Source organism: Chanodichthys erythropterus, chromosome 4 (genome assembly GCF_024489055.1).
Source record: "Chanodichthys erythropterus isolate Z2021 chromosome 4, ASM2448905v1, whole genome shotgun sequence".
Taxonomy (NCBI): Eukaryota; Metazoa; Chordata; class Actinopteri; order Cypriniformes; family Xenocyprididae; genus Chanodichthys; species Chanodichthys erythropterus.
In genome coordinates this window covers 14474811-14495280 of record NC_090224.1, presented here as the reverse complement: position 1 = coordinate 14495280, position 20470 = coordinate 14474811, and the positions used below count along the sequence as shown (strand labels likewise).

At 36.3% G+C, this 20470-nt stretch overlaps 1 protein-coding gene across 5 annotated transcripts in view; it reads right to left on the bottom strand.

Moving 5' to 3' along the window:
• gtf3c2 (general transcription factor IIIC, polypeptide 2, beta) overlaps nucleotides 1-20470 on the bottom strand; it is a 33918-nt gene that overhangs the window by 12271 nt on the left and 1177 nt on the right. For 4 of the 5 annotated variants that reach the window (XM_067383160.1, XM_067383161.1, XM_067383159.1 and 1 more), the window contains exons 2-14: nucleotides 19601-19816; nucleotides 19075-19294; nucleotides 17345-17624; nucleotides 17189-17265; nucleotides 17000-17077; nucleotides 16819-16917; nucleotides 13892-14119; nucleotides 13674-13785; nucleotides 12761-12872; nucleotides 3852-3883; nucleotides 2650-2779; nucleotides 2381-2525; nucleotides 90-251 (exon numbers count right to left, since the gene is read on the bottom strand). In XM_067383160.1, the coding sequence (XP_067239261.1) occupies nucleotides 90-251; nucleotides 2381-2525; nucleotides 2650-2779; nucleotides 3852-3883; nucleotides 12761-12872; nucleotides 13674-13785; nucleotides 13892-14119; nucleotides 16819-16917; nucleotides 17000-17077; nucleotides 17189-17265; nucleotides 17345-17624; nucleotides 19075-19294; nucleotides 19601-19778 (1853 nt within the window). In that variant the 5' untranslated portion in view covers nucleotides 19779-19816. The remainder of the gene's footprint in view (nucleotides 1-89; nucleotides 252-2380; nucleotides 2526-2649; nucleotides 2780-3851; nucleotides 3884-12760; nucleotides 12873-13673; nucleotides 13786-13891; nucleotides 14120-16818; nucleotides 16918-16999; nucleotides 17078-17188; nucleotides 17266-17344; nucleotides 17625-19074; nucleotides 19295-19600; nucleotides 19817-20470) is intronic. The other variant, XM_067383163.1, reaches the window with a different exon arrangement.

The following is a 20470-nucleotide window of genomic DNA, read 5'->3' as shown; positions in this document are numbered from 1 at the left end:
AAGCAAAAGATTTAATAAAAGAACAAATACTATGCCTGAATTAAAACTTAATATCATATATTCAGAAGAGCAAAACATTGTGGACTCACGTGGCAAAGCAACACTCTTGAGCCATCAGGATGCCGCTCCAAAAGAGGGGCCAGTACACTTCAGGGGTCAGGCAGCGCTTTACTGCCAAAAGAGGCACGTAGGGTTTCCTCACGTCCCACATTTTAGCCATGCGATCATCTCCGACCGTCACTAACAAGTTACTGCCCAACAATAGTAGATAAAAACATTATGTAATTCTTGCTTTTTCATACGTCGTCACAATTACAAACAGATCAATATTTTTAACAATATTCACAGTAATCTTGCTACTGACATGCTCTACAAATACACCACCATTCAAAAGTTTCATTCAAGTAATACTGTGAAATATTGAGTCTGTAAAACAAGAGTTTTCTATTGTAATATATGTTAAAATATAATTTATTCCTGTGATGGCAAAGTTGAATTTTTAGCAGCCTTTACTCTAGTGTTCAGTGTCACATGATCCTTCAGATATCATTCTGATATGCCGATTTTCTGCTAACGAAACATTTCTTATTATTATCAATGTTGAAAACAGTTGTGCAGCTTCATATTTTTGTGGCAAGAGTGATACATTTGTTTCAGGATTCTTTAATGAATAGAAAGTTCAAAAGAACAGCATTTGAACATTATAAATGTCTTTACTGTCAAATCCTAAATCCTACTGACCCCAGATGCTCTCCTCGGAGCATCTGGACAGTAAAAGGGCAGAAGAGACAGCTGATCCCCCCTCAAACCCTCTTGCTTGAATGCTTGAATTTGGGTGCATGCTAGGGCAATTATGTCAAGAATCATAATCAAGATTATTTTTGGTCAATGTTGAAATTTCACAATATAATTCCTCAAAATAATTACATAAGACAAGTAAACAATCAGCAATACAATAATATACAAAAAAAAATAATAATTAAATGTAAATTCACACTGTATACAGTACAGTATGTCTTACTGTACACATTAAATATAGATTAATCCTTATTAAAACTACTTAAGTTATTCAGTCAAGATCAGTGAGTGATTTTCCTTTGCCATTTTGTTTGATTATCATTAAAGGGTTAGTTCACTCAAAAATTATGTAATTTACCACTAACCCTCATGTTGTTCTGCACCCGCAAGATCTTCGTTGGGGCCTCTATTTGCCAGTAAGATCATTTCCTTTTTCAATGCCCAGAAAACTAATAAATACATATTTAAAACAGTTCATGTGACTACAGTGGTTCAACCTTAATAATATAAAGCACCAAAAAAAAAACAAAATAACAACTTTTCAACAATATCTAGTGATGGGCGATTTCAAAACCCTGCTTCAAAGCTTTATGAATCTTTTGTTTGGAAGCAGTGGTTCAGAGCGCCAAAGTCACGTGATTTCAGTAAATGAGGCTTCGTTTATGCAATCCGAACCACTGATTCAGGACAAAAGATTTGTAAAGCTTCAAAGCAGTGTTTTGAAATCACCCATCACTAGATAGATATCACTAGAACTGTTTTAAATATGTCTTTAGTAGCTTTATGGGCATTGAAAAAGGAAATGATCTTGCTGTCAATAGAGGCCTCACTGAGCGATCTGATTTCATCAAAAATATCTTAATTTTTGTTCCGAAGATAAACGAAGGTTTAACGGATGTAGAACGACATGAGGGCGAGTAATAATAAATTACAGAATTTTAAATTTTGGGTGAACTAACCCTTTAATGACAGACTGCAGCAGGTATATTATGCTGCTGTCACTTTAAGAGCTAATGCACAGATCCAAGAATTTTCTGATGTTTAGATGTATCTGAATTCTACATGAGCAGTCACATTTAAAGAGCCTAAAGCACAAGAAGAAGAAAGAAAAAAAAATAAAAATCGACAAGAAATCTCCACTTGATTTCACTAGCCCCCTGTGGGGCTTTGGGAAAGGGTGTTGTTTTGCAAATGAACTTCTCTAATGCCACTTACAGCAGTCTCTTATAAGGTCCCAGTGCTTTAAATCTAAATGCTAAGAACAGGCTGTTGAACCTACTGATGCTGAAACAATGTGAGATGCTGAAATATATTTGACCTAGACTGTTTCTCTGTTACTAAATGAGAAAACTCCATGGGCGGGCTGTTTGATAGCATCTATACTATACAACTAATGGCATACATGAATATTTAAATACACCACGAATACCAATGAAATAGATGATATTAGATGTCATATATATGAGGCACTGGGTTAGCATAACAAAAAAATTCTGAATTAATAGTCTGGTATGTTCAAGAATCTCCTTTTGTAAACAGACAATACAGTTCACAAGTTTGGGGTCTGTATGTAATGTCTCACCTTGAGGCTTTACACCAGCTCAGGGTTCGGATGTTCTCGTCATGGGCGTGAAAACAGTGATAAGGATAGAGAGACACAACTCCATCTGGAGACCTGACTTTTAGTAGCGTAGACTTACTAGCAAGATCCCACAAACCAACCAGACCTGGGAAAGAGAAAGTGAAGTGAAACATCACAAATGTAAAATATTGCAACATACGAAGATATTTACATTTTGCAATTCTCTCTAGAAGAACAAATACACCTAAAGGCAAAACATATGAATTCACCATCATAGAAGCCAGCTGCCAAGATGTTATGTGGTTTAACATGGAGCCAATCCATAGCAAAGCACAGGCCACTTTGACCTTCATGATCTGCCTGGTTGGAGCCCATCTTCAAAGAAAGAACCTTCTTCACCTACAAACACATAACCATAAAGCAGGTCATATAACACTGATCTAACATTTCATCCATCTGTAACGATTACAAAATTAATGATATATATAATTCAGGGTTCCCACAGCTTTTGACCAATGAATTTCAATGACTTTTCCATGATTACCACATATGAATTTCCTACATTTTTATTTTTTAATAAAGACTACTCTACTCTGTTTTTGAAACATTTTAGAGAAGAGCACACTCTAAAAATGTATATGCACTATTTAAATTTCAATGTTTTATGACAAAGCAAAATATTAGAGCAAAAATTACTAGTAATTATGTATTTTTTATAAAGAATTTATTTCTAAAAAGACTAATATTTTAAGGCAGTTTAAAAATATACTATTTATTTACATAAAATATAAAAAAAATGTATAGAAACAACCCACTATAGAAATTACAAAACCATATTTATGAAAATATTATTATTATTACTATTTAATATCTACACAATATACAGTATATTTTATTAAATCACATTCTCATTTACATAAAATATAAAAAAATGTATAGAAACAACCCACTATAGAAATTACAGAACCATATTTAGGAAAATATTATTATTACCATTTAATATCTACAGAATATACAGTATATTTTATTAAATCATATCACAATTCCATGGTTTATCTGTTAATCACAAAAGTTTAAAATTTGCTCAATATTCAATATTTCTATAAAGCTATTTCCTTATGCAATTATGCAAAAAAATCCTTGTTTAAGGGAGGTCTTTCTACCATGACAGCTAATTTCCAGAGGATCATCTGTTGGATGCTTGAAAATGTTACGTAGGTAGCCCATAAAATGGCCCAGAGGAGTCATACCCAGAACAGTTTTAGTGAAAAGCCACTTCAACTGTGAAATTGAGCTACAGTGAAAATGACACGTCAGATTCAAGCAAACATTCCAATGATCTCTTGCCATTCTACCATTACGTTAGTTGCAATAAATGTGTAATATGTCACTTAACGTGTGGAATGAAACAAAGACGGAGGTCTTATCTGTAAAAATAAGAAGCATGCTGGCAGAGTGGATATTGACCTACCCGGCATATCAGCGGTGCTTGGCTGGTTTCTCCTATTGGAAAACACATAAATGTGTTCAATGCTGTGCACTTATAGATAGGAGCATTACTATTCAACACATAACTGCATTTATCAAGAAAAACAATCAAAGGAACAAGGATCAAATGACATGTGCTTAACTGAATAATGTAAAGTATAAACAAGCAGCAATTTAACAATGTCATCATTTAAAGGGGTCAAATACAGTGCATTTTATTTTATATCTGAAGGTTTTTTTTTTTTTTTTGCATTAAAGTTCACCCAAAAATGTAATTTCTGTCATTAGGTATTCACCCTCATGTTGTTCCAAACCCGTAAGGCAAGGCAAGGCAAGGAAAGCAACGTTGCTTTCCCACATAGAAAGCAACGTAGTTACCATCATTCAAGGTCCAGAAAAGTTGACGTAGAGAACACAGTGCAGCGCTTCCATGTTTACGTCCGAACGCTGGCTCAGTATTGGCCGACGCTGTACATGTGAGCAGCATGACACATGCATGTGATGCTGACACAGGAGCTGGCCAATACTGAGCAGGCGTTCGGACGTAAACATGGAAGAGATGCACTGCGTTCACTACGTCAGCTGCGTAGGAGAATGACAGGGGAGAGAAGAAATTGTTTGATAAATTTGCCATTTTTGTTTTGTTTTTGCACACAAAATGTATTTGTGTCACTTCATAACTATTAAAAAAAAAAAAAAACATTTTTTTAAACAGTCATTCATATTCTCATTAAGCAGACAATATAAAACAAAAGAGAAGTGCATGAATCACGGTTGTCACATGTATGAAACTGTGTGTGTCTGTGGACTGACTCTGTGTACATGGAGACTGTGTGTGTATTGGAGTAGAGTGCAGAAGTGATATACAGCCGCATGGCTTCAGGTCGGAGCCGTTCAGAGCGGTGACGGGTCGATCAGGTCGATAAAGCATCGCACCTCTGATCCACTCATTCTGGCAGCGTGGCAGACAGCCCTGACCAGGGGCCCTTTCTCCAGGCTGACTAAGGTCTTTTTGATTGACAGGCCAGTAGGATATGGGTGTCAGGTATTGGGTTGAAATTCATGGCCTCAAACACTAACAACTGTGTAGCAATGCATCTTTTTTGTCATTTCAATTATAGATCCTTGTCTGATGAAAACAAGCCAGTAAATTATCTCCATTGAGAAGGGAGGAGTCAGCGTCTCTCTCGTCACCTTTTACGGGACACCCTTTCACTCCAGAGAAAACCTATTTATAATTATCTACCATAAACCTTCCAAACCAGAGGACATAATGGAAAGCGGGAATGTGGTTAACTGTTTTATCACTAGCTTTTTGAAACGTCTAGAATTGTTACCGAGTCCTTTTCGAATCAATAGACAATCCAATAATCAATCTACAGTACAAAAATGTTCAAATGAATGTTCTTGTGATCTATAAATAAAATGAACTGCATGAAATTAAACTAATTTTTTAATAAACAAAAACAAGAAAAAAGAGAAAAACAAGAGATGTACAAAAAAACAAAGAAATATAATAATAAGAAATATATAAAAAAAAATATATAAAAAGATTAAAAAAATTTAACAAATTTTAACTTTCCTGCACAATAAATATTAAAAATATCATTAAATAAAAACTAAAAAAAAATACAATGCATAAAAATGATAATAAAAACAAAAAATAAATAAAATGACAATATAAACAACAAACAATAAAAACGAAATAAATAAAATTAACGTAAAAACAACCAAAACAAAATAAAAAGTAACAAAACAATAAAATATAATAAAACCAATAAAAAAATCCTTAATATTCAACCTTAATATTAACAAAATATTAACAAATTATCTAAAAAACAAAGACATCAAAAACAATAAAAAAATATAGCTGCAAGCAGCAATTCGGGGCCAAGCCCCAGAAGGGGCAGTAGCGCAATACGGAGCAGGAAGAGCAAAAACAGCAGAAATTGAATGTACATGCAAAACAGCTGGTTCAGAAGGACAGGTGGAAATGAAATGAAAATCAATAGAAGTTCAGAGAATGAACAGGGAATGAACTAAAAACACTTGTATCTCATTCAAGAGGAATAAAGATTAGTACAATGCTTATTTGGATAAAAAAGGTATCAAAATGACTCATTACACACAATTGTATAAAGGAACCCCACACGGGATTCGAACCCACGACCTCCGAGTCCAGTGTCCATTTCTCATCTCATTGCACCACTGTGCAGGTGAATGTTGGCACACCTGCCGAAGTTCATTAGTTCATGTGAAAATGAACTCAAAATGAAGAATTTTTATAAAACTGCACTGAATGTTATATTTAATAACTACTTTAGATCATTCTGCAGCTCATCATGCTGTAGCGCAATACAGAGCAGGAAGAGGAAAAACAGCAGAAAATGAACAAACATGAAACAGCTGGTTCAGAATTACGGGCGAAAATGAACTCAGAATGTACATAAGCTTAGATGAAAATGAACACAGCATGAAACAAAAAGCATTTATTTCTAATCCAAGAGGCAGTAAAGGAATCAAAACACACTATTTCATAAAACCTCTCCACCTGGGATTCGAACCCACTATCTTGGGGTGCAGAGCTCATCAGGTAACTGGCTTTACACATTGAGCTACTTGAAGATGCACATTCAACAATCTGTGGAAGAGAACTTTTAGTGTAAGAAAGAATTTACAAAAAAGCATTACTTAGCATGCTAACCATATTAGCATGCTAAGCTAACTTAATGCTAATGAAGCTCATGGTTAACTTGATAGCTGAAGAGCCACATTAAAGAGAATGACAACTGGTTAGCATGCTAAGCAATTAGCATGCTAAGCTAACTAGCATAAGACAACAAACACAAGCAAGGTCACATTCAGAGATGAATATCTTGGGAATGGTAGCGAATATCAAAAATCCGTTCAGTCATTTCTGTGCGGCTCGGTCCAAAGATCACCTGAGCTGATTTTGGACAAAATTGGACAAAAATTGTAGGAGGAGTAGTGAAAAAATGGAATACTGTACTTTTCAAAATGGCCACTACTGTACTGGGTGGAGTCTTAATGTAAGATATTGAATGTGATCAGTATGAAGAGAGGAATCAGTTGTATTGACATTCATTTTTCTGGAACAAAGGGTTCAAAAGTTATAACCTTTACAAAAGTGAATATTTGAACTGGTGGTGGCGCTATAGACTTAGTCCTAGATACTCCAAAGTTGGTCAAATTACTTTTAATTACTATCACTACAAGCATGCCAAATTTGATAATTTTCCTTCTTATGGTTCATTGATTACCATACAGGGGGAAGAAGAATAACTACGAATTTGGACATAAAGGAATTGCATGTGATAGCTTCAGATTAGACCAGTTTTAGGCAGAATGCCTAGAACAGACACAAGTTCTGCATCTTTTCCTGCCACAGTACCTCATGCGGTCTGGGCATGTGTCACACTGAGTTTCGAACCCACGATGCAGAGCATTCGGGATCCGTGGCGTAACACATTGAGCTAATCAGCCATGCAAGTTCATCAGTATGCTAAGCAGAGGTTTCAGTGTGAGAAAGAGTTCACAAAAAAAGCTTCATAGCATGTTAACCATATTAGTATGCAAAGTTATTTAATGCCAACTAAGTTTTGGTTAACCTGTTGACTGAAGACCACATTAGAAAGAATAGCAATAGTTTAGCATGCTAAGCAATTACTGTGCTAAGCTAACTAGTATAAGACAACAAACACAAGCAAGGTCACATTCAGAGATGAATATCTCAGGAATGGTAGCGAATATCAAAAATCCGTTCAGTCATTTCTGTGCGGCTCGGTCCAAAGATCATCTGAGCTGATTTTGGACAAAATTGACCAAAATTTGTGGGAGGAGTAGCGAAAAAACTGTTTTTGATTTAATTCAATATGGCAGACAGGTACATTTAAGGAAAATGACAAATGACACATTGTCGGAATCGGCATAAACCAGGGAATAAAATGACATAGAGCAGACAAATTTTGGATAATGTTTTCAAAAGTTATAAGCAATTTTGCAAAAATCATTATATCTGTGGAACACTAGGTGGCGCTGTGCTGAAACTTCTCATGTACCTTCAGGACACTCTGATGGTCATATGTACCAAATTTTGTGATGATATGTCAAATTGTTTAAAAGTTATTGCAATTTATGACAAAATTCAAAATGGCGGACACGTGATTCATCCAATATTGTATCGTCGGATTCGGCATGATCCAAGGAATCCATAGACACCAAGATCTTGATTTTCTGACAAACTGTTCAAAAGTTATTGGCCAAAATAGCCATTTTTCATATCTCATGACCTGTAGGTGGCGCTGTTCCCAAGTTTGGCATAGACCCTCAGACCATGGTTCTGATGAAGGGTACCAATTTTTGTTTCGATTGCTCAAAGTTTGGCCGAGATACAGCCTCTATACTAATTTTGGGTCGACCTCGTTAACCTTGTGACATCATAACCTTTGAACAAAGATGAATAAAAAAAATCTGTTCAGTCATTTCTGTGCGGCTCAGTCCAAAGATAATCTGATCAAAGATTGGACAAAATTGGACAAATTTTGAAGGAGGAGAAGCGAAAAAACAAATACTGTACTTTTCAAAATGGCCGCTACTGTAATGGGTGGAGACTTAATGTAAGAAGTTGAATAGCATCAGCATGAAGAGACGAATCAGATGAACTAAATTTAATTTTTCTATGACAAACAGTTCAAATGTTAAAACCGTTAGAATGTTGAAATTTTGAACTGGTGGTGGCGCTATAGAGTTGGTTCTAGAGACTCCAAATTTGGTCCAATCACTATTCATGAGCATCTCTACAACTGTGCCAAATTTCATCATTTTCTCATGTTCCGTTGATAGGGCTGCCATAGACTCCCATTCGGGAGGAAGAATAATAATAATAATAAAAGGGAAAACGTACAATTACAATAGGGGCTACAGCCCCTTCGGGGCTTGGTCCCTAATAAAAAACAACCAAAGAAAGCAAAGCAAAAAAAAAAAAATTAAAAAAAATAAATAAAAACAAAACAAAATTAAAATCACATCACAACATTTTGATTTTCATTTATATACATAATGTCTCCCCGACATACTCACACCAACACTCACCAACACACACCAACACACACAGGTCTTTTAGAAGGATTGTACGTTCAGTAATGAAGGTTAATTCCCTGTGGGTGCAAAGAGTTCTTGGCCAGAGCTCATTGCCAGGTCACTGACCAAAGACACCAGGAGAGCGAGTCCAGTAAAAAACACAAACAGAGCCATGAACAGCCTGTCAACAGAAAACCAAACCCATCCCAAAACCAGCGTGGAGATGTTAAACTGGTGGAGTGTGAGAAGCAATTTCTGTATATCCATAAAAAACAAAGAGCAGCGAGAAAAGGAATAGCTTTGTAAAGGTCATACAGCACTTTTTTTTAGTTGAACAATATCCAGCCATTCCTTCAGAATTCACAACACAGAGAAATAAAATGCAAGTGGTACAGTCCTAGCCCATTTCAGTCCAGATCTCAGTGAATTTCTTATCATTTAAAAACAAATACACATTCAACCAGGATTTCTTTTTCTCAAATTCCCTTTTAAATCAAAGACTCCAATTAGAATTGACGCTCACTAACGGCTTTAGTCCTTTGAGAGAAAGAGGTCTTTAAAGAGAGAATTTGTTACATCCGAATAGTTCTTCTGGCCTCAGGAAAGTGTAATTAAGAAAGCATTAAAACTTAGAATAGGATCAATGAATTAGAAGTTTGCAAACAGGGAGAAGAAGACACTGGCAACACTGAAGAAACAGACAGTTCATTAATGAACGTGGGCAGTTGGCTTCTTATCTCTACTGGAGCAGGGCCTGAGTCTACCACACAGAGGGCCCCTGAGGGACCAGAAGAATGGACCATATCACTACTCAATAACTAGAGAAACCTAGTACAAAAGCTGAATGTCTGAATGATAAATAGTGAGGACGGCCATGAAATGGCCAGTTTACTAGTGTATTAAAGTAAGTGAATAGTTTAATACTCATTCTGTGGTATAAGAATGAGGATGTGCATAACATCTTTTTAAAAGCATTATAATTGCCTAGATCTGGAAAACACACAGACACACAGGCACAATTTCACACATTTCTTAGGCATTCTATACAATGCCAAAGGGCCAGTCGGCTTGTCATTCTGTATAATACCTAGGTAATGTCTAGAATGCCAAGGAAAAGTAATCAACAATCACAAAAACCAGACATTTCATAATTTGCCTACAAACTTCACACATTCTATATATTCGCTAGGCATTCTATACAATACCTGCTTTTCACCAAAGACTATAGAATAACACAAGACATGTCACTCGTATTGTTTTGAATGGGAGAAAGTGTAACGCGCAATATGGCGGAATAAGTCCCGCCTTCAAAATAAGAGCCAAAGCTAAAGTCATCGCGTCACTGCAGCGGCCGTTAGAAGCTCTGGTTTCTATAGAAACAGTAAAACACGCGCCTCCGAAATGAGGCACAAGAGACGCGCATTTAGGTCTGCGCATGCGCATTAGCTTGATCCAGCCTAAAAAATACAGGTTTTTTTGTCATGATTCGAGCGTTTGGAAAAAAAATTATGAGACAATTGTTACTTAACAATTGTCTCAATTGTAAATTACTTGTCTTAAAGGGACTTTGTTTTCACACATTCATTCAATTATTATTCAGTGCTATTCAAACATACTTTTTGTTTTATTCAAAGTATGACATTATTAGCAAACAACATTATATCATAAATTTTGCGTTACTGTATGGTAAAATGGTGCAAGTCAGAACACTAAGCTGCAAGAGAATGATTTCACTGCTGTCAGGCATTCCACAAAGCAGAAATGTTTACATGATGTCAAACAAGACTGCTACAGAACTCTGCCATGTTAAGTTACAAATTAAATCTCAGTGGTATGGTTACAGTTAATGCTTTGCATCTTACTGGGTTCAAACCTGCAACGATTCAATTAGCAGCCTTGATCTTTAACAAGTACGCTACATAACTCAGTATAAATATATTATCTGCTCTTTAGATATGATGGATTGTTGGCTGTATGCAGAATCAATTAAAATATGATATGCATTCATCATGTTAACCCATGGCTGGCATCTGGATACAGTGAGTAAACACAGTACCAGCAGATCAGTGCTAGAGGGAGATCTCTCTCTCACTTATTCACTTACTCTCACTCACACACACACACATTTGTTTTGCCATCTTAGTGAGGACATTGCATAGACTTCAATTGATTTTATATCAGGTCAATGATATTTTCTATCACCTAACCCAACCCCTACTCCTAAACCTACCCATCACAGAAACATGTGCACATCATTAGACATAAATAAAAACCTCTTTTTGCTGAGATAAAACTGGTGAGGACCAGTCAATGTCTTCATTAGTGGGTTGTGAAAGTATTTCACAATATAAGTGAGGACATTTGGTCCTCACAAGTATAGTCAAAACAAGTACTCTCACACACACACACACACACACACACTGTTTCGTTATTCATTGGCATCATTCGTGATGTGGAGAGCTAGCCGTAAGCAATCCCATTCAGTGTACACAATCTGAATTCTGTCACATCAAAAACAGCATAATATAATAACATGCTTGCTATACATGTTTCTTGCAAAGAATTTCATTTAGTCAGAAACACTGATATGCTTGAATGGTCATTGGAAAAATATGTTTTTTGTTTGCAGAATGGTCAATAGCTCATAAAACAGGAGCGATCATTATAACCGTAGATAAGCGACATGTCAATGCTGTGAAAAGGGGGGCCTCTAATCAAACGGCTGAAGGCAGTGAAACTCATATAGGCACTAGACCCTCCCTCCTTTTTTCTAGCTCTCTCACTGTGACCGTGATGAATGAGAAGCCCTGGGAGGGTAATCTTTTGCAAACACACACAAACAGTACAGATAATGTGTGTTTAAGATAATAAAAGAAAAGAGGAAAATAGGGAATGATGCAGTTGATGGCAGGTCATCAGTCTGTTCTCAGCACTCCCTGAGGAAAGGGTATTATGAGCTCCCATGGGACAATCAGCCTACGCTGGCCATTTTATCAGTGCATGTGGCCTTAAGATGTGCAATGAAATAAAATAAAATCCCCTGATCCACATTTAAGAGCCTGAATAGCTTTAAAAAAAATTTTACTTTTTAAAGCCTGTTGTAAAATACACTTTGACTAAAATGTAATTAGACTTACAGGGTAAAATGATAATAATAAAAAGTATTATTATTAAATGAATTAATGGATGAATGAATGAAATCATACAATTATAACAACAACAAATCAATCCATCCATCAATAAATCAATTCAATTCACCTTCCAAACAATTTCAGGAAATTCAGTTTGTTCTGTCTTAAACTTTGTTTTCCAATGTTTGTAAAAGTTAAGCAAAGCCATCATGGGAGATAAATTAGTCTTTGTTTAGTGCTAATGAGAAAAATGCATTTTTAACACTTGGCTTGGGACTGTTCTGTCATGTGCTGCCCTCTTCTGGAAGGAACAACACATTGCTAATGAATTCACTGAGTGTTTTTAAAATCACAAGAGTCCAATCAGGAGTGACCACCTTCCATAAGAGTCTAGCTTCAACCCGAATTAAACATCTGAACGAGCTAATCAAGGTCTTTAGGATCACTAAAAACCTTTGAGGCAGGTGTGTTGGAGCCCTCCAGGAGAAGGATTGGACACCCCTGTTCTAAAAAACAGCCAAGTTTCACACAGAGAGTTAAAATTGTCATGACAAACTAAACTTTGACTGTCCTTGGCACAAGTATTTTAAGTGGACCTGATATGACCCCATTAAAGTAATGAGAAGCACAGGCAAATTAATGCATTTCACCATTCTCTCACCTTTACTCTGATGGTGTGCTGCAAGGGCTTCTGGGTGTGGAAGACTGTAGACACCGATGGTTCCATTAGAGAAAGCTGCTGCTAGAAGACCCAATCTAGGCATTTGTGGAGCCTGACAAAAATGAAAACACAGTCATTTACATATTATTAAATACATTTTTGTTCAATATAATTGTACAATTTTTTCTTTTTTAAAAAAAAAAAAAAAAAGGTACACTATGTAACTTTTGGCCCTCTAGTTGTTTAAAAACAAAACTGAATGCATTTTGTGGAAGAACACTGTCTTGGTTGTGCTTTGGCTGTGTGACTGTGCGGATGAATATGACCCTTCACAATAGATAATGAACTCTACATTAACGAACTCGGTTAGAGAGCAACATATGGCAATTTATCTGCTCCACTTCAATAAAATAACTTACTTGTGCAATTAAAAACGCCACCTCTGTGTCACTTTTACAATATTTCAAATCCCCCAGTTTTCGCCATCTCCGAAAAGTGAAGCCAATGGTGATTCTGGTTATATTACAAGCTCTGTCGCGTTCTTTTTTTGTCAGCAGATTCTCCTCTGTTTGCTGTTTGTTTAAAACGGTTAATTCCCTGGAGGTACAGGATTTAGCATGCTCCATGTCAAACTTTCTCGCTCATTGTGACAACTAACCTATGCTACTCCCACACCATATACACGTCAAAGTAGCCGGAGTGTCTTTACTTTATTTACGGATATGACGAGATGTATGTATGCAATTTCCCATGAAAACCATCCCGACAGGTCTAAAATAAAAACACTTATAATATGCTTACCATAGTGAATCAGCGTAAAACAAAAACATGTTTTAGAGGAAGGATTAAAAAAAAGTTACATAGTGTACCTTTAAATTTCCTGAAGACTTCTTGGTCTAATGTAATTTCTTACCTTTCTGCTAGTGGAGGGCAGCTCCCACACTCCTGAAGGACACCACCTTATATTCCAGATGCATCCGTCATCTATTGCCAGAGCGTATGCTAGATGAGGAGCAGTTGAGGGCCTGAAGTGGGGGGGGGGAAAACATAAATTAGTATTTTATTCTAAAGCCCAACACAGCATACATATTTTCTCTTAAAGCCAATCTGTAAGTGTCTTATCTTGGTCACCTGCTTTTACACTGAAGGTCTCCGATGTCCCACAGTTGCAGTAAGACAGGACCTGAGTATAGCTGGTTGATTTTGTGTTTGTCATCCATGCCTTTGTGGCAGTAGATGGCGGCATACTGTCTTTTTGCTGCCCCGTCAGGACATGGGCACCACTCCATGGACCGCACAGGACCCCCAACAAAGAACATGGCGTCCCAGCGCTCAGAATGATGTGGCAATGATTCAAACCTGCAGATCAGCAGACATTTTACATGAGAGTAGATATAGACTACTGTTTAAACTAAAAATCAAAGAACCCTGAAAAAAAAAAAAATCACAGTTTACACATAAAAACAGCATGACTGTTTCAACCATTTATGATAAGAAATGTTACTTGAGAACCAAATCAGCATGTTAGAATGATTTCTGAAGGATCATGTGACACTGAAGAATGGAGTAACGATGCTGAAAATTCAGCTGTGCCATCACAGGAATAACATTTTTTACTGTATTTCTTTTTAAATAATTGCAACCTTCGTGAGCATAAGGGAGTTCTTAATTAAAAACATTGCCGACCCCAAACCTTTGAACGGTAGTGTACTAATAACTCAAATTAAAATAATTTAAAAATAAAAAGGATCAAAAATAAAACACTTACTAAAAAACATTTGTTTTGTTTAACTAACCAAAAAAAAAACAAACAAAAAAAAACAACATCAGAGAAATGTGAACATGTGAATGTGTAGTTAAATTATTTAAATGTTAACTCTCAACGGATACTTCAACACATATTTTAGGTCAAAGGGGATTGACTAACAAAAAAAGTTTGGGAATTCCTGTACAAGGTGACCCTTCGCTAAGCCACGCCCGAAAACCGCCACAGGCCAATCGTGGTTTAGCAACCGTTACTAGGCGCGGGAGGTCTGTCAAGCTTTCGAGTGAGGGAACATGCCAAAGCGTTGTGCTTATGGATTGTGTTAACCTGATACCCGGTATCCTAAAAGTTTGGACGGGGTGGTTGAACTTTTTTCCCTTCCCGAAACCTAAAACCCAAGGGGAGAAATGCCGGTGTTCTGACAATTTTTGCTACCCTGTCAGATTTTGCTACTTCCCATTGAAACAGTAGTTAACGTTAGCAAAATCGGACAAAATCCGAAAAATGCTAACGTTACCTATCAGATTGTTTTTTTCTTATTTATTTATTGTTTTTTGGTCAACAAGCAAAATTCCCTGTTGCACAAGAAAACATAAAACTTACAGATACATACAATTGTGCATATGCATGTACACATACATAACCTTACATATTAAAATAATTACAAAATCATTCAAAAAAGGAAAAAAAAACAAAAAAAACAAGATGTTTACACTCTTATTGACCAAAAGGTGTAGACTGAAGCTAAAGCTTATCATGCCTACCCTTTTGTGATTGTGCTTCCAGCGTGATGGTTTGTGGCTTTATTAACATATACACCTACCCAACATTAAACCTACCCTTACAATAATGCAAATACAGTAATTTTGTGTTATTTATCATGAAAACAATGATGTAATATTGATGTATGCATATGCAGTGAGCCCGGGTAGGACAATCTGATGGCTAGGTTAGCTAGCTAGCTAACTTAGCACATCATTGCTTGAAAAGAATGACGGTTCTCTGTTCATAATTCATATATTTGGACGTGAAATAAAATGATTAAAGGCAAGACGGAGTTACGTTAGCCTGGCCTGCTAAAAATATAAGCGGGAGAATGTTATCATTGCAAAGTGGCCGGGCCAGGCTAACGTCTTGTGTTTATTCCACAAGACTTATGGTTATTATTAGGTTATTTTCACAAATTTCATTTAACCTGCTGTGGATGAACAAAGCTTTTCCACAATAAATTGTGTGTTTCCCATTGGAAATGTCAGCGTATGAGGCGGCTGCTGCTCGCGCTGGGAGCTTTAGCTTCAATTTTGATCAAATTATTTTCTAATTGGTTGCATATTATGTCGTGGATATATCCCTCGAATGCATACTGCAGTCCATTTTGTCTTGCTCTCTCAGATATTTCACCTGTTCGCCAAAAATGACTAATTATCTCCTTGAAAATGTCTGACACCGCTGCATACATACTGTAAATGACTTGTCAGGCTCGAAAGCTTGACAGGCGTAGCAACAGTAACTAAGGAGGGCGGGGCTTATCGAAGGGTCCATTGTAACATGTCTCATATATTAATAATGGCAACAATCACATCATGTAAAAAAAAAAAAAAATTATATTATGGTAGAGACAATGACAACTAATTGTCAGTGTCATTCATTTGGGATGATTTAATCACTGTCAGTAACTATGTTTCCATCCAAAGTTGCACATTTTATTTATGCGCAAAATAGTAATATTGCATAAAACATTTGCGAATAATGCAGTTTCTATCCCATGTTGTTCAAAAGAACAAAATTCACTTCCTGGGAAAATGCATTATCAAATAGTTTTGATGACAGATGTTTGGCTCAGGCATTTCAGAATGATAAACCAAGAGTGAAATTGATCAGCTGGTTAGTTAAGTTATCCAATCACATCCTCTGCTGAGGCAATGTCACATGAGTTTTTTGTTGCCCATCAAGGGGATTTATTCGGCAAATGTGTTTTCATCATAGTTTATGCATATTTCTTATCGGATAAAAAAACCGTATCCGCCTCAATTGAGCGCATAAGTTTTATTGAGAAAAAGTCACACGCATAGAGCAAAATTAGTTGTCTTTTGCTGCTTACTGTGCTTCAATGGTTTCAAATCACTTGTTTTTTTAAACTGCAATACTTAAAAACGCATGCAAACAATAAGCTTTCGTGACTGCATAGCACAGCAACGTCACGTGAGCTTAACAATAGAGACAATAAAGATAGAGACAAAATCTTTTTAAAGAACCAAAGAGAATTAGTGGAAGCTTACAAATGATATCTTACCTTCTCACTGTTTGCAGTTTGATCTCTCCCTTGATTTTTTCCCGCGTAAAGGTAAAAGAGGCAGATTCTTTCTCTTGGGGTAAATATTTTTCAGCCTCACTGTTAATCAAAACAAACGCCTGTTAAAATTACAATTTCTTTATTTCCATGGATATTATGTGATTTTTAGCTACACCAATACCTGTTAGACAGGAAATGCCAATCTTTGGCAGAAGGAATCCACTCAGGAAATACCCAGGGGGAGAAGTTTTCATCCCGGCTAGCATTTAGTGAAAGAATGACAAGTAATATCAAGATACAAGTGATACAGATAATATGAAATGCTAAAATGGTAATTCTTACATAATCTTGTAGGAAGTGAATAGCTTACAAAGTTTTGGTCCTACTAAAACAGTTCCAGATAGGCTCCATGACATTGTTAGCCAAGCCGTTTGGAAGCAGACAATGCTGTTGAGCAAAGCACAGTTCAAAAATTCGACCACACAGGAATCAATGTCAGCAAAAAAGGTTCTGACTGTAAACTCACATAATTTCGTCTGGATGGTCTGCTTCTGCGCTCCGCCTTCAAGCTGAAGTCTGGCTCTGAATCTTCTTCATCTTCGCTCTCTGCCTCTTCATCCTTTCCTGGAGAAAAATCCTCATCATCATCCAAGTTGCTGTTATAATCTGGAGTTTTCCTTTTCGTCCCTCTTCCCTTTGCTGCATTCTTTTTCTGGGAGGTGCTGTCCAATTCACCAGATTTGGGCCTAACTTTGGTAGATGGAGTACTGAGATCCTTGGTCAGGTTGTGAAGATAATCTAAAGCACTAATCAAGATGAAAAAAATTAGATGAATTAACAAGACCACTATTACAAAATTAGCAGCCTATTAGAACAAATTAGATCCAAAAAGAAAATACATCAAGGAAAATGACAGCATAATTTAAATACTAAAGGCACAATATTTCCACATATTGAGTGTCAGGTTTAACAGGACTGCGGATAGTTAGCAAACATTAAGCAGGTTTTTGTGCTGAAAAACTGTGAATTTGAGTTATGTAGTTTGCCATATTTCCTTCAATCTATTTCCATCTGTGTTTTTGCTTCGGCAAAACATAAGACACTTTGTGAGTAGCTCAATGGTAAGCATGTCGGTTTTCCAATGTGGAATAACCAAGTTTAAGTCCTGATGAGAACAGCATTGATTTTTCTAGAGCAAGATATATTTAATCCTGCAATATATACACTGTGTGCAGAATTATTAGGCAAGTTGATTTTCTGATCATATTTTTTTTCCAAGCACATTTTACCAATTCCAATCCACATCAATCTTAATAACTACTATTAACATTGTTTTTAATCATTTATAAGTGATATATAATTGTTCATGACGGCTGGAAATGAAAAATGCCTTATATTCAGGTGTGCAGAATTATTAGGCAGGTTTTCTTTTACAGGCAAAATGAGCCAAAAAAGAGATTTAACTCAGACTGAAAAGTCAAAAATTATTAAATGCTCATGAGAAGGAGGCAATACTAATGCAATACTAGAAATTGCAAAGTTAAAGCATGACCAAGGGACAGCAAAATGCTCATTGGGTCAGCGGGGTCATACAAAAACAGGTGGAAAAGAAAAGACACATGTTAACTGCAAAATAATTAAGAATTAAGGTGAAGAATTAAGTGTGAAACCATCAGGAACCCTTTAGTCTCCAGCACCACCATTTTCCAGAACTGCAACCTACCTGGAGTCTTCAGAAGTGTGAGGTGTCAGGATCTCAGAGACTTAGGTTAGCTGAAGAATCCTAAAAAGTGACCCGCTCTTAATAAGAATCACAAGCTGAAGTGTTATAAAATACATGAAGACTGGGTTTTTATAGGCCTTATAGACAGACAGCTTGAGAGTGACTCCTGAAGGACCAGCACCACATCCTCTTGTACCACTGTTTGAAGAATTTATCTTCCAGAATCTGGCAGTAAGTTTTGGAAGATCATTTTTAGTCCATATCTGCAAGACGGACATTTCAGGATAAGAGATGGACTAAAACTCCCACACCTTACTGCCAGATTTGAAACAATTATATATCACTTTTAAATGATTTAAAACAATATTAATAGTAGGTCTTAAGATTGATGTGGATTGGAATTGGTAAAATGTGCTTGGAAAAAAAAATATGATCAGAAAATCAACTTGCACACAGTGTAGTATACTATATAGTCATATAATCTATACATGATGCATAGATTTTGGGAAACTGCATAAAAATGGAGAGCATACACTTTAGCAGCTCTCCTCTTGGGCCGACCACTAGAAGTGAGTTCAGAAGTATCAGAGGCTGCTGAATTGTCATGTTGTTGTGGAGTCTGTGGAATGGTCTCCTTTCTGCTCCTTTTGGCAGGGGTCTTTGCCTTAGATCCTTGTTTCTTTTGGGTTCCCTCTGCATTAACTTGACTTTCCTGGTCCACAGCTGGGGGAACCTGAGAGGCAGGTGTCTGTCCTAGGAAAGACAGTCACAATAAAAGATTCATGAACGCAGTGGGAATTAGATCCATTTCTGATTATCTCATCATTTGTCCATTCATAAAGGCATAAAGAACAAAAGCAATTTAAATCACATCATGAAGGTCAAACATGCCTTTTGGCAGTACTTGGCTCTTGTCTAATGACAAACTATTCATATAAAAAGAAGGGGTTTTATCGTTAACTAAAACTAAAACCATAAATTGTATCTTGAAATAAAATAAACATTGAACAATGAAATAAAATATTAAAAACATATTTGATGAAACTAAAATAAAACTACCTGGGTTGTTCTTTGGCCACTTACCAGCCAATTGCATCTCTGACTCAATCTTTTGCGGCTCTGAATCCAGAGTCGCTCCTTTACTCTCATGGTTAATCTGGTCATCTGTGTTTTTTTCACATGGCAGACCCATTTTTCCGCCTTTCTGCTCGGCCGACTTCAGGGCAGCTGCTGCCATTAATACCTGTTCTTTTACAGAACTGTTCCCAGCACAGTCTAGAAGTAAAGAAATGTGTTCATTTTATATTCAGTGGAGTAAAATCAAATGTGTACAAAATAGGGTAACACTTTACAATAAGGTTCATTAGTTAAACATTAGTTAAAGGATTAGTTCACTTTCAAATAAAAGTTTCCTGATAATTTACTCACCCCCATGTCATCCAAGATGTTCATGTCTTTCTTTCTTCGGTCGAAAAGAAATTAAGGTTTTTGATGAAAACATTCCAGGATTTTTCTCCATATAGTGGACTTCAATGGAGCCCAAACGGTTGAAGGTCAAAATTACAGTTTACAGCGATCCCAGATGAGAAATAAGGGTCTTATCTAGAGAAACCATCGCTCATTTTCTAAACATCTTTATTTTATTTTATACGTTTTAACCATAAATGCTCATCTTGAACTAGCTCTCTTCTTCTTCTGTATTAGAATTCCAGCAGCGTAGACACTGCTAAGTGTATTACTGCCCTCCTCAGGTTAAAGTTTGAACAAAATTGTCATATACAATATGCTAGTGCAAGTATATAATGATTAGTTCAAACTATGACCTGAGGAGGGCAGTAATACACTTAGCACTGCTGGAATTCGAATAGAGAAGAAGAGAGCTAGTTTAAGATGAGCTTTTTTTGTTTTGTTTTTTTTGAAAATGATGAT